The sequence below is a fragment of the Cavenderia fasciculata genome, assembly GCF_000203815.1.
Source record: "Cavenderia fasciculata unplaced genomic scaffold Scf_Dfasci-G-b-205a01.r1-3, whole genome shotgun sequence".
Lineage (NCBI taxonomy): Eukaryota > Evosea > Eumycetozoa > Acytosteliales > Cavenderiaceae > Cavenderia > Cavenderia fasciculata.
The window spans coordinates 341961-357778 of record NW_004457737.1 but is presented as its reverse complement, the minus strand read 5'-3'; the positions used below and the strand labels follow the sequence as shown (position 1 = coordinate 357778).

Here is a 15818-nt window from a genome sequence, read left to right as displayed (position 1 = left end):
TTTTTTTTTTTTTTTTCCTCACACAACAAAAAACAAAGAAATCGTTGTTTCCCAAACTATTAACATCATAACCATTAAGTAAAGGATTAAAGAGAGAGAATAAATAGAGAGATAGAGAAAGGGAGAGACAACAATATCTTTTATCCAGATTGTTGTTTTTAGTTGTGGTTGTTGTGTTTAAATCAAACCAAACCAAACAAAACAAAACAAAACATCAATCACTCTAGAGAAATGCAATTCATAAAAAATACAAATACAAATATTATTAATAGTAATAATAATAATAGTAATAATAATAATAATAGTAGTGATATTAATAATAATACAAATAATAATACAAATAATAATACAATTAATAATAATGGAAATACACCTTTTAAAAGAGACCCTTTTGGTGGTGGAAGTATGATGATGAGAAGACCATTTGGTTTATCTAATCCTTTTTTGTCCGGACAGTCATCATCAACATCATCAACATTGTCTGCACCATCTACATCATCTACATTATCTTCACCATTAGCAGCTGCAACGTTTATTGCTCCAACTACTACCTCTTCAACTATATCTTCATCATCATCATCGTATGAAAGTGGTACTACTTCTTCAGCTAGTAGTACGACTACGAATCGTCAACATGTATTACCATCATTATCATCTACAACATCTACATCATCATCGACTTTATCGACATCACCTTCTTCACATTTATCAAGACCGACATCTTCATACCTCTTTTCACACGACACTGCAAATAATGTTTCTTCATTGTCATTTTCCAAAACAAATACAAATAATCATTTGCAAATCAACATCAACAACAACAACAACAACAACAACAACAAACCATCATTGGTTGTTTCACCTCCACCTCAAAAGAAACAACAACAACAACAACAACAACAACAACAACAAGTAGAAGTAAAGAAGAACAAGTATGTTTATCGAGACGATGATTACAGTGATGATGATGATGATGATGACGGTGAAATTTATTACGAAGATTATGACTTTGAAGACGATGACATGGGAGATCTAGATGATGAATATAGTCAAGATACAGACGATGATTATGATGATGATTATGAAGAAGAACCAGAAGTTATAGAAGTGATTGAAACTAAAGTAGAAAAGAAACATCACCATCATCAACAAGCTGCGCTCGCACTACCACCACCTCCACCTCCATCAATGTCTACAAGAAAAACATCAACTAGAACAATCAAACCGAATCAATTGTACACTGATCAATTTGTTAATCTTACCGATAAACGAACTACTCATCATCATAACAAGAGTAGTAGTAGTGATGAAAAGGATCATGTTCATGAAAAGAAAAGGGTTAGCAAAGTTCAAGTTATTCCTGCTCCCACTCGCACTCTGGAGATAGCCACTACTTCTACGACATCAACTACATCAACTTCTACTATATATCCACCTCCAACTGATATTGTTGGACCTACCAAAAGATGTACTGAAGCATACCATGAAAAATGGTGGAAATCATCTGCACTGATATCAGTGACAGAGTTTTATGATACCAAGCAACGTTGCAAACGATGTTATATTGAAATACAGAACCAAAGGAAAAGGGGGTATTTCACGGTACTAGCAACACCGCTGACAGGAGAAAGAAAGGAAAGAAAAGAACAAACCAAAACCAACAACACCAAAGACAAGACCAAAACAGAAGCCGAAAAGAAAGAAAAACAAGAGAGAGAAAAAGAAAAAAAGGAGAGAGAAAAGAAAGAAAAAGAGTTAAAACAAGCGATAAAAAAAGAAAAGAAAGAAAAGAAAGAGAGAGAAAAAGAGGAAAAGAAAGAAAAAAGATAGAGAAAAAGAAAGAGAAAGAGAAAAAGAAAGAGAAAGAGAAATTAAAATTGGAACAAGAAGAAGAAGAAGTAGAAGATGAAGATGAAGATGAAGATATTGATGATGATGATGATGATCAAGATCAAGATCAAGATGATGTAGTATCAGTCCGTCAGTCAGAGGGTCTATATCAACTAGAGGTAGAAGGACCTATACCACCTCATGATAGTCGACGTACAGGAAGACCACCTCTCCCTGTCAATCCGGAAATAATGAATTTAATCGACATTAAATTCAAGAGTTGTATAAATGATCGTCACAATGTTTGGTGGGGTACTAGTCACAAGGATTTACCAATCTCTGACTTTTATATTAGAAATGAAAAATTGGTAAGAAGAAGAAGAAGAAGAAACTCAAAAGAAGATAAGATATTGATTAATTAATTTATTTTAGATATCTGGAAAATGTAAAAAATGTTATACTGAATTACAAAAAAGAAGACAAAAAGCGAAAAGAATTCAAAAAGCTGAAGCTGCTGCAGCAGCTGCTGAAGCTGCAACACTCAATTGGATCAAATTAAATGAAATAGATATTGAGGAGGAACAGGGTATTGAAGGTGACTACGAAATGGGAGAACAATTGGATGACAATAATGATAATGATAATAATGATAATAATAATATTCGTAAAAAGCAAAAGACGGGACATGCCAACAATAATAATAATAATAATAATATAGGTGGAATATCGAGCATACCACCATCTCAACCAGGTCTGGTTAGTACTATACGTACATGTACATTTCCATTGCACAAAGAGTGGTGGGGAACCAAGGCAGAGAATCTCCCCATCTCGATGTTTTATTTGATTGGTAATTGCTACCGCAACTCTTGCAAGTTGTGTTATTGTCGTCGTGCCAAACTCAACAACCCAGACAATAATGCCGATCATCCCGTCAACCAGATCGATCCCAAACAGCTGCGAGTGTGCATTGACGTGACTCACTTTAGTCGTGTGGGAAATAACGATGCTATTCCTCTGACGAGCTATTACTTGCGTAACGGAAGATACTCGCTTAAATGCAAGGTCTGCTATAGTGGCGCACAAAACGAACGAAAAAAGGCGAAAAACCTTCGTCGAAAAGAAGCAATGCGGGTGCTTGTGGAAAAGGCTCTTGCCAAACGGGCTGCTGCTGCCAATGCTGCAGCAGATGCCGAGCAAGATCAAGAGGACGACGAAAACGGCGACGAAATTGTACAAAAAAGAAAAAGAATAGAGTTGGATCAAATTGATGTTACCTCTGTCAAGAATTGTATCAACCCTGACCATTTTGAATGGTGGGGAAAGAGTCATGAAAACATCTCCATCCTACTCTTTAGAGATGGTAGAAATATGTTGGACATATGTACAGCTTGTCATTACAAGAAAAAGTTACTCGAAGAGATTAATTATCCAGATGATGAAGATGAACAAGAACAAGATCAAGATCAAGATCAAGATCAAGATCAAGATCAAGATCAAGATCAAGATCAAGATCAAGATCAAGATAATATTATTGAAGATGATGATGATGAAGATTTTGAAGATGATAGTGATACTCAAAGTGATAGTGATAGTTTTAATAATAATAATCAAAATAATGATCAACAAATGAATGAAAATGGAAATGATAGTATTACTTCTACAACATCAACATCAAGCACACCTCCTTCATCTTCAAATACTCCTCCTCCAACTCCCAATGTTAAAAAGACATGTTCAGATCCACAACATTTGGAATGGTGGAAGTCTGATCCAAATGATCTACAAGGTGTTGAATTTTATTGGAGTAGTGGAAAGTTTGCAAGTACTAAATGTAAAAAATGTATGTCTCTACAAAATTATACCAAAACAAGGAATAACTAATTAATTAATAATTATTTATTTAATTATTATTATAGGTTATAATCGTCATCAAAGTGAAAAGCAAAAGCAAAAAAGAGCAGAAAAGCAAGTATTGAAAGCTCAAGCCGCTCAAGCAGCTAAATTGGTTCACTTGGCTGAATTGGAGAAACTCAAAGCAATTGGCCAATCTCATCCAAGACAAAAAGAATAAATGGTTCAATGAATCATATTACAATTTGTAGAAATTCATCAACCCACCCATGTATATATAACTATTTGTAATTTATTATTTATTTTATTTAATAATATCTTTTAAAAGATAGATAAAGTAAAGGAAAGGGATAAAGGAATCAATCAATGTAATTGGGTGATCGATCCAATTCTGTTAAAAAGTCATCCCACCCACCAATGCCTTCCTTCCTTCTTCCCATTCATCATACCCTCGCCAACTTTTAAAAATACTATAGGTATCATCGAGGTTGGTTGTATTTGATGGTTAAAATCAACCAATCGACAAAATCCCTAACCTAACAATAAAGCTTTTATTTGTCAATGGTTCACCCCTAATCCTGTCTAAAAGGCAGGGGGTATCACCCATACTAAATTTAGCAACCCCATTTTTTGCATGGCAGACTGGGGCTAGGTAATTTAGTCTATTCCAAGGATTGAAATGAATCAAACTTGTACAGGTTTTCAATCAAAGCCATATTATTCGATGGAGATTTACAAAAAGTTAAATCTATACCTTTCAAGGTCAATATCAACCTGTCACTGGTGTAGTTATTTGGCCAACTTTAAGTGGAGGAAATGGTCATGGATACAAATTAATATCAAATTCCTCTTCGATAGTCATCACTAATGTAATGAATCAATGTGCAGGATATGCAAGTAGTACATTTAAATCATATCTTGTCACATTTGATTCAAAGCAAGAATGGGATTTCCTTTTAAACTCCTTTGAAGACGATCTTTATCAGAAAATTCGTATATGGCTAACTATACCAACAAACTCCTTCCGATTTCAATTTCAGTTGACTCTGTTTATACTCAAACCTATAAACCTCATATTTGTATGTATATATTTAAAAAAAACATTGTCATTTAAAATAATATTATACAATTCTGATACAACCCTTCTTTCCCTTGATTATAGAAGTTATCGATTTTTGAAAACAATGTAAATCGCCTCAGTTTTTTGGAAATAGTTTTAAACAAATTACTTGTTTGATTCATGATTCAACTACACTCTCAACTCTAGAATACCAAGATTACAATTTTACAATTAGAGTTGCTGAAATGGTTGGGTCTAAATTAATATCTATTGCAAAAGAATGTACAAATAATTGTTCAGGACATGGAATATGTAATCGAATATTCGAGTATTTGGTAGTTGTAAATGTGATGCTGGTTATGAATCATATTTGGATTGTTCATTATTGACAAATGATACTAGTTCTAGTTCAGGTGATGATTTTAATATTATAGATAGTCAATGTGAAAGGTCATATGAATAATGGAAGATCATTACCATTGCAGTATGTCTATCATTTGTAGTAATCACGATCTATTATTGTTTCAAAGAGAACAATACAATTGAAATGTACAAAGAGATTAAATAGGAGCTTTAATAATCTAAAACTGGCTTTTTTCAAACAACACCCAACAACAAAATAAAATAAAATAAAACTTTGACAAAGGAAAAAAATCAAACTATGGTCATTCGATAAAGAGAGAGAGAGAAAGTTCACAGATAATAACTGTTAATAATAAAACAACAACTAATTACTAATCGATATCATCAGCAACGAATTATTTAGCTCAATTGTTAACAACAACCCAATGTAAAATGTTAACCTATACACAATGTTCATAGAGTAGTGATTATACCTGTAGAATTAGCATTCAAAAATATACAATCAACCAGAATAGTGATAATAATAATAATAATAATAATAATAGTAACAATAATAACAGATTTGTATCCTCAACCACCACAACAACACATATAGAGGAATGCCAGAGAGAGATGATTAGAGGGGGCAAATTAAAAACAATCACATCCTCTCGAATTGGTAGTGGTTTCGAACTAAACCACCTCTGATCATCACGAGCTCAGTGCATTCACTCAGGCTAACCACTACTGAGGAGTTTATAATATAATATTATGTTTAATTAAAAGGTTTCAAAAAAAAAAAAAGATAATAGATAAATATTATTTCACAATGTCACAATTAATAGTAATAGTAGTAGCTGTGTTAGTACTTTTATTGTTTTATATTCATCCTATTCATGGTCAATATGATCCTATCACAGGTGTTAAAGTTTGGCCAACTTCAAAAGGAGGAAATGGTAATGGATACAGAATAATACAATTAGATTTTGGTCTTAATTCAGTCACAGACGCCATAATTCATTGTGAAGGGTTGGGTTTCGGAAGCAGTACATTTAAATCATATCTTGTCTCAGTTGATTCATATCAAGAATGGGATTTTATTAAAACCAGTTGGCCCATAGTAAGGGTATCTGGTAGAGATATTGGTGGCAGTGGAAACTATACCTATTCAACTGGCCCACAAACAAATCAACCATTATTTAATATGTATACTGGTCAATGTTGGGGTATGTTAAATTGGTAGATCTACTCTTTAAAAAATTAATTGTTCAAACTTTTGTTTTATTAAAGGATATTGTCCATTTGAAGCAGGTGAACCATCTTTAGTTAACGTTGGAGTTGATCAATATATTTACATTAGAGGACCAAAAGGGAATTTCAATCATGATAATGGTTTTGATGTCCCAATCTTTATATGTGAATTAGAATTAATTTCAGAGGTATATATTCCATCAATTGGTACAAATGGAGGATCAATAACAATCAACAATCTAACACAATTCAACATACAAACAATCAATATTACATTTTTCAATCCAACCAAACAACTCTCGAAATCATGTCATATAACATCAAAACAAGCAACATCAGTCACTTGTACGGTTCCACCTCTATCTGGATTTCATAATGTAATTGTTCAAGATGATAGTGGAGTCAACTCAACACACTATGCATGGCAACCATATCCACCATTTATTAAAGCTGTCTATCCATCATTCACTGCTAATGGATCGATTACATTGATTGGTGATAACTTTGGTGATAACACGAATAATCAAGTAGCTGCAAATGTTTCAACATCTGACATACCATGTAATATTATGTTTGCATCATCAACTCAAATTATTTGTCAACTCAAGTCATCTCTTGGAGACACGAAACTTCTTCCAATTTCAATTTCGGTTGACTCTGTTTATACTCAAACCTATAAACCTCATATTTGTATGTATATTTAAAAAAATATATATTTAAACCCAATTCTAATCCAACCCTTTTTTCAATAGTCTGTGACAATAGATTCCATTCAACCATTCTATTTGGAGGAGAATATTCAAGAGTAGAACAATTAATGATTGACAATGTAACAATGGGTGCAACTCCCAATGCTCCATATATTGGTGCAATTGAATCACAAGAAATGTATCAATGTTTTAGTCAATCTTTGAATTTAACTGGATATGAAACATTTAGATTTTGGCAAGGTGTATCATTCAACAGTAACAATGGTAGTTTTACAAGAAATAATGGTCCATTCAAAGGAACAATATCTCCATTGTATTATAATACTACTGTTACTTCAAATATGACACAATCAAATAATATTATTTATAATATTTTTGATAGAACATTGTCATCCAATATTGAAAATGTAAACTATTACACACCATTGATTACATTTTATACAAGTGATGCACCAATCATTGATAATGTTACCAATATTATACCTGGATACCGTTCACTTGTTACAATCAATGGTAATCATTTTGGTCAAGATCAATCATATGTTTTGGTGTCGATCAATGGAAGTCAATGTAAATCACCTCAGTTTATTGGAAGTGGTTTTAGACAATTTACTTGTTTATTAGATGATTCAACTTCTGGATCACGTATTGGAGCGGATTACAATGTAACAATCAGAGTCGCTGAAATGGTTACATCAAAGATGGTAGTAGTATCCCAACCATCCAAGGAATGTCTTCATAATTGTTCAGGACATGGAGTATGTAATCGTATTTTTGGTAGTTGTAAATGTGATGTTGGTTATGAATCATATTTGGATTGTTCATTAGTCACACCCGACCAACTCTATAACACAACTGTTTGGAATAATGGTACAACAACTCTATCAACCAATCAAACTAATGCTGGTATTGTTGTCAATTTTACAACTGGAATTCAATACATAAGAGAAATTGACCAAGACAATTCAATCACCAAGACCATATCGATGGATAATGTAACTTGGATACAAGGGAATAAGAATGAGACATCAACTGTTGGTGAATCAATATTTATTGGAACAATATATCATAATCCACACACTCAATTGCATATCAGAGTTAATCAATACATTGATACCAACACCATTTCATTTTTGGGAGAAGATATTCAAGTATCACCAAATTCAATCAAGTACACTGTTAAAATCATTGATTGGGTATGGTCATCACCAATCAACACACTTCAAGTCATATTCCACTCGAAATCAGATTCTGTTGAATATGACAGTTGTGGAGTGATGAAAGTTAAAAGTGAAGTATCACCAGGTGATCAAATTGTATGGACTAGAGTTCAAGTTGGAAGATCACTACTCAACTGTAAAATAGCAAGTAGAATGATTATTGACAATAACACAATCATTTCATCAAGAGTTACTATTCTTCCAAACGATGATACACTCTTCTCCTCTCAACAAATCGACAACCAAGGATACAACCTTTTAACAGTATTCAATATCCCACAATTCAGTGGATCAGTTGAACTAGATCCATCATTCAACGCACTCATTGTTGGTGATGATTTTAATATTATAGATAGTCAATGTGACAGTGATGAAAAGTCATTTTCAAAATGGAAGATCATCACCATTACAGTATGTCTATCATTTGTAGTAATATCTATTATATTGGTTACAATCATTGTTTCAAAACAATTAAAAACAAAAACAAAATAATATGAAAATGGAGCAGCTATTAAAACAACAAAATATAGGAATAGGAATCGGACAAATAAATTAAAAAAAGGCACAATGATGATTGTAGCTAACTTTAGATGGTTGAACTATGTGTTGAAATTCAAGGTGATGCGATTAATACTAAAAATAAAAAAGCTTTTTCGTTTTATTTTAATTTTTTTTTGAAAAGGATTTTCAACCCTACCACACACAAACCCTTTCATTAAGAAATCTTCTTTTGTACCACACACAACACACACAACACATAGCAAAGAATCACACAAGTCATATCGAAACAACCCAACAAGTAAAGCAACATACAATCAAACCATCAAACTCAGAATAATAATAATAATAGTAACTCAAAATCAAATCACCTTATCTTTCAACCAAGATAAAGAAAGAGATATGTACGGAGATGATTGCTCCACAAAGTAAGAGCAAATGAACAACGTCGGCCCTCTAGAATTTGAAGAGGTTTCGGCACTTTCACCAACATCACGAAAGCCAAACCATTGGAGGCGAAAAATTATTGTTCATATTCTTTTTGGGACTGGCATTTTTTCGAGATTATTGGGAATGACTCAAAAGCTTTAATTACACAAGACAACTCTTGACAAAGTGATAAAACTCTAGGTTCAGTCAACTTCAAGAGAGTGATACATAATACACTGGTTCAAAGGTTTAAAAGATAGTTCATCAATATTTTTTCAACAATGTCACAATTAATAGTAATAGTAGTAGCTGTTTTAGTACTTTTATTGTTTTATATTGGTACCATTCATTGTCAATCCTATCCCATCCAAAATTCATATGTTTGGCCAACTTCAAAGGGAGGGAACGGGCATGGATACACAGTCATGTCTGAAAGGACTTCAATTTCAACGACCATGAAAGATTGTGAAGATTTGAGTATAGGAAGCAGTACTGTTATCTCATATCTAATTACACTTGATTCAAAACAAGAATGGGATTATGTTAACGGTTTTTGGTCAATAGTATGGGTATCTTGTAGAGACTTTGGAGGGAATGGTAATTATTCATATTCAAGTGGACCAGAAATAAATCAACCACTATTTAATATGTATACTGGTCAATGTTGGGGTTTGTAAAATTGTTCGATATTTACTCTTTTTAAAATTGTAAAGTTAATCATTATAATTAATTAATCTATTTGTTTTATTAAAGGATATTGTCCATTCCAAGCAAGTGACCCCTCGTTAGCTCCAGGTGAGGAATATTTAAACACCAGACAGCCTGCTTGGAATTTTAAAAATTCCAAAGGAAATTTACAAGATTATACCTACTCAATGTGTGAAATCCAATTCATTTCAGAGGATATATTCCATCAATTGGTACAAATGGAGGATCAATAACAATCAACAATCTATCACAATTCAACATGTCAACTATCAACATTACATTTTTCAATCCAACCAAACAACTCTCGAAATCATGTCATATAACATCAAAACAAGGAACAACAGTCACTTGTATGGTTCCACCTCTATCTGGATTCCATAATGTAATTGTACAAGATGCTAGTGGAGTCAGCTCAACACACTATGCATGGAAACCATATCCACCATTTATTAAAGCTGTCTATCCATCATTCACTGCTAATGGATCGATTACATTGATTGGTGATAACTTTGGTGATAATACAAATAATCAAGTATTTGTAAATATCTCAACATCTGACATTCCATGTAATATTACTTTTGTATCGTCAACTCAAATTATTTGTCAATTACAATCAACTCTTATTGGAAATACGAAGTTCCTTCCGATTTCAATTTCAGTTGACTCTGTTTATACTCAAACCTATAAACCTCATATTTGTATGTTATTCAAGAGAACAGAAAATGAATTATAGCCCAACTTTGCTAATCTTTTTTGTAAATTCCTTTTCCATTAATAGTCTGTGACAATAGATTCCATTCAACCATTCTATTTGGTGGAGAATATTCAAGAGTCAAGCAATTAATGATTGACAATGTAACAATGGGTGCAACTCCCAATGCTCCATATATTGGTGCCATTGAGTCACAAGAAATGTATCAGTGTTTTGGTAAATCAATGGATATCATTGAAAAATTTAGATTTTGGCAAGGCGTATCATTCAACAGTAACAATGGTAGTTTTACAAGAAATAATGGTCCATTCAAAAGAACACTATCTCCATTGTATTATAATTCTACTGTTGCTCCAAATATGACACAATCAAATAATATTATTTATAATATTTTTGATAGAACATTGTCATCCAACATTGAAAATGTACAATATTACACACCATTGATTACATTTTATACAAGTGATGCACCAATTATTTATAGTGTAACCAATATTATGCCTGAAACTCAATCACTTGTTACAATCAATGGTAATCATTTTGGTCAAGATCTATCATATGTTTTGGTATCGATAAACGGTAAACAATGTAAATCACCAACGTTTATTGGAAATGGTTTCAAACGAATTACTTGTTTATTATTAGAAAGTATTTCATCTTCGATTTATAATGTTACAATCAGAGTTGCTGAAAAAGTGACTTCAAAAGTAGGACCTCTTGGAAAAGAATGTCTCCACAATTGCTCGAATCATGGAATATGTAATCGAATCTTTGGTAGCTGTAAATGTGATGCTGGTTATGGATCATACTTGGATTGTTTATCATTGGTCACACCAAATCAGATCTACAACTCCACAGTTGTTAATGGAACATCAATTCTATCAACAAATGATACTAGTTCTCTTGCTGTCGTCAATTTTACAATTGGAATTCAATTCATTAGAGAAATTGATCAAGATAATTCAATCATACAAACCATGTCAATGGATAATGTTACTTGGAATCAGTTAAAAGTGAAGTATCACCAGGTGATCAAATTGTATGGACTAGAGTTCAAGTTGGTCGATCACTTCTCAACTGTAAAATAGCAAGTAGAATGATTATTGATAATGACACAATCATTCCATCAAGAGTTACTATTCTTCCAAATGATGATCCACTCTTTAAACAAATCGACAACCGTGTATACAACCTGTTAACAGTATTTAACATCCCACAATTCTGCAAATCCGTTGAACTAGATCCTGCATTCAACGGAATTCTTCTTGGTGCAGATCAAACTGTCGGAGATGACAGTTATTGCGAAACTGATCCGTACCCAAAATGGAAAATAATAATGATTGTTGTAACTACGATTATTATTTTAGGATTTGTTTCCTATGCCGTCATTAGAATGGCAAGGAAGTGGTACCGTGAGAACCACGGTAACAATCTCAACAGAACGGTAAGGGGCTCAGAGTCAGTTCGGAGAGCAATCAAGGACATTCAATTAACTTGATTGAACTTTGTTTGTAGTTTTATTTAAAAATACTCGAAAAAACAAATAAACAAAATCAATGTCTATTTATATAATATTACAATTATAACCATCATCCAGACTTATAGATATTTTAAAAGAATCAATAGTTAGTTTGTTTGTGAGAGTGGTACAGATATGATAAACACATAAATTAATTATCTGTTTGTGATGTTCATGAAAAAAACATATTTACTCAGTTAATTCTATTTTTAACATTATAAACACCTTGCAAAACCATACCTTGACCATTTTCAAGTAACCCCTCTTTATGATCATGATTCATATATATACAATTCACACAATTGTTTTAATTGTTTCAACTGTGAGTTATAGCTTGTCGTTATTCTCAATACAAAAGTTGTTCTTTCATATCGATGAATTAGTGTTATGTTAACATGTTGACATCAACCCAGCAGACTTTCAAAACCATGCTTTGACCACTCAAACTAATCTTCCTTAACCCACCACACACCTCTATATATAACAAACATACGTAGGTAGGGTTATAAAATGAAGTGATTAAAGTTTGATATAATACTAGTTTGTATCACAGTTTATCTATCTATCTATCTATCTATTATGATATAATCAATCAATTAATTAATAACAATGTTAAAATCTTATTTTAGTTTTTTAGAAACATCAATCAAGTTCTCATACATCATCATAATATTGATACTACAAGCCAATACAATAGTTGGACAAGATTATGAATCGATCAACAAAAATGTATTTGTTTGGGACAAATCAAAAGGTGGCAATGGTCACGGCTACCTTTTGAATATTTCGACTGGCGCTATATCAGCTACAGATGCATCTGCCTTGTGCTCAGACATGTCAAATAGCAAGTTTAAATCATACCTGATGACACTTGAATCAAAGCAAGAGTGGGACTTTATCATTGGCAATATTACCAAAAGGATTAGTTCCTATCGAGTTTGGACATCTGGTTCTGATCTTGATTCAACAGGCAACTATATCTATTCAAGTGGACCACAAACAAATCAACCATTATTTAATATGTATACTGGTCAATGTTTTGGTATGTTAAATCGATAGAATCAACTCTTCTTCTTTTTAAAATTAATTAAATTAATTATTATTTTTTTTAAGGATATTGTGCATTTGGATCTGGTGAACCTTCTTTAGATCCTTCAGGAGAAGTATATGTTTATACAAGAGGTGCACCTTCATGGGATTTTAATAATGGAATAAATAATAATCCAGTAGGCGACCCAGTCCTTAATACAGTTTGCGAAATTGAACCTATTGAAGAAGTGTATATTCCATCAATTGGTACAAATGGAGGATCAATAACAATCAACAATCTATCACAATTCAACATACAAACAATCAACATTACATTTTTCAATCCAACCAAACAACTCTCAAAATCATGTCAAATAACATCTAAACTAGGAGCATCAGTCACTTGTATGGTTCCACCTCTATCTGGATTCCATAATGTAATTGTTCAAGATGCTAGTGGAGTCAACTCAACACACTATGCTTGGCAACCATATCCACCATTTATTAAAGCTGTCTATCCATCATTCACTGCTAATGGATTGGTTACATTGATTGGTGATAACTTTGGTGATAACACTAATAATATAGTAGCTGTAAATATTTCGAGATCAAATATTAAATGTAATATTTTACATGCAACATCAACTCAAATTATTTGTCAACTACAATCAACTCTTGGAGATACCAAATTCCTTCCAATTTCAATTTCAGTTGACTATGTTTATACTCAAACCTATAAACCTCATATTTGTATGTATATATTATAAATATTTAAAAATTATTTAATACTAATCTTTTCTTTTCTTTTTTTTAAATAATAGTCTGTGACAATAGATTTTATTCAACTATTATGCTTGGTACAAATTTTAGCACAGCTTTGCAATATGTAAATGATAAAATTGGGATGTATGCTTCTTCAAATCCACCATATATTGGTGCAATTGAAACAGAAACAATGTATCAATGTTATAGTCAGTCAATCAATGTACAAGAATATTTACCATACTATTTGTGGCAAGGTGTTTCATACAATAGTAACAATAGTTTTACAAGGAATAATGGTCCTCTCAAAGGAACGCTATCTCCTATTTATTCAGTCATGTCTAGAAATATGGCTCCAGGAAATATTGTCTACTATCAGTTGGATAGTAGAACGATTTATGGAGACTCCAACATTCCTCTTAAAGCATCTCTTATTGTATTCCCTCTGGTTGAATCGCCGGTTATTCAAAATGTAACCAATATTCAATCTGGACTCTCTTCACTTGTTACAATCGATGGTAATCTTTTTGGCCAAGATCAATCATATGTTTTGGTATCAGTAAATGAAAAACATTGTAAATCACCTCGGTTTATTGGATATGGGTTTAGACAAATGACTTGTTTATTCGATGATTCAAATGAATCTGTGTCAAGTAATAATCCAGATTTCAATATAACTATCCGAGTTGGTGAAAAGGTTACATCAAAGATTGTTTCTCTTGTAAAGGAGTGTCCAAATAATTGTTCCAGTCATGGAATATGTAATCGAATATTTGGTAGTTGTAAATGTGATAGTGGTTACGAGTCATCATCGGATTGCTCCGTATTGGTTAGACCCGATCAATTATTTAATACAACAATTCAAGATGATGGTAAATCAACTTTATCAATGAACGAAACCAAAGCTGGTATTGTTGTCAATTTTACAACTGGAATTCAATTCATTCGAGAAATTGATCAAGATAATCTAATTGTTCAAACCATATCAATGGATAATGTAACTTGGATACAAGATAATACTACATCAAGTACTGGAGAATCAATATTTATTGGAACCGTTTTAGAAAGCTCAATGAAATTACAAGTCAAGGTACATCAATACAAAGAATCAAACACAACTAGATTTGCAGGAGAGGATATACAACTATCACCAAATTCAATCAAATATAATATTAAAATCACCGATTGGACTTGGAAATCACCAATCAACACACTTCAAGTTATTTTCTTGTCCAAATCAGATTCAGTCAAAGTAGACAAATGTGGAAGAAAGCAATCAAAGACTGAAGCATCTTTTGGTGATCAAATATTATGGACTAGAGTACAAGTTGGTCGATCAGTTCTAAACTGTAAAATAGCAAGTAGAATGATTATTGACAATGACACTATCATTCCATCAAGAGTAACCATACTTCAAGACGATGACCCTCTTTCAAAACAATTAAACTTGGTCGAGAAACAAGAATACAATATGTTGACAGCATTCAATGTACCAAGATTTGGTCGATCGGTTGAACTTGACCCAGCATTTAGTGCACTCATTGTTGGTGAAAAAGATCAAATTAATTTAGGAGATGATAGTCAATGCTCTGACATTACCTTTGAAAAATGGAAAATCATTGTCATTGTAGTATGTGCGTCATTTGTTTTAATCTCAATCACAGTCGTCATTGTATTTGTAACCAAGAAAAAAGTTCAAATGAAATTCACATCAAAATTAAACAAAAGTTTCCAAAATTTAAATAGAAGAGTTACTCAAATGGTAATTCCTAGACCAAACATTCCACCAAATCAACAACAAAACAACAATGTACAATCAAACCCAAATAATTTAAATCCTGTACAAAACAAAATTTCTGATTGGGTATCTGATAAATCAAATAAATAAATAATC

General features: G+C 32.3%; 3 protein-coding genes across 3 annotated transcripts; all 3 read left to right on the top strand.

The window, feature by feature from the left end:
* Positions 1-231: 231 nt before the first annotated feature.
* On the top strand, positions 232-3904 carry DFA_02845 (uncharacterized protein; the record flags this gene model as incomplete). Its single annotated transcript, XM_004362396.1, has 5 exons — positions 232-932; positions 960-1754; positions 1778-2198; positions 2263-3673; positions 3750-3904. 5 exons carry the CDS (start codon positions 232-234, stop codon positions 3902-3904), a joined length of 3483 nt encoding a protein of 1160 aa, XP_004362453.1.
* Positions 3905-4363: 459 nt separating this feature from the next.
* DFA_02844 (uncharacterized protein) lies at positions 4364-8759 on the top strand (the record flags this gene model as incomplete). The annotated part of the gene is made up of 9 exons (XM_004362395.1): positions 4364-4382; positions 4447-4677; positions 4725-4767; positions 4899-5085; positions 5179-5228; positions 5572-5651; positions 5938-6312; positions 6377-7027; positions 7090-8759. The coding sequence occupies 9 exons, from the start codon at positions 4364-4366 to the stop codon at positions 8757-8759; spliced, it is 3306 nt and encodes a 1101-aa protein (XP_004362452.1).
* Positions 8760-9475: 716 nt separating this feature from the next.
* Positions 9476-15812, top strand: DFA_02843 (uncharacterized protein; the record flags this gene model as incomplete). The annotated part of the gene is made up of 10 exons (XM_004362394.1): positions 9476-9863; positions 9948-10071; positions 10095-10600; positions 10681-11193; positions 11260-11632; positions 11665-11959; positions 11982-12058; positions 12763-13175; positions 13247-13912; positions 13984-15812. The coding sequence occupies 10 exons, from the start codon at positions 9476-9478 to the stop codon at positions 15810-15812; spliced, it is 5184 nt and encodes a 1727-aa protein (XP_004362451.1).
* Positions 15813-15818: the final 6 nt, after the last annotated feature.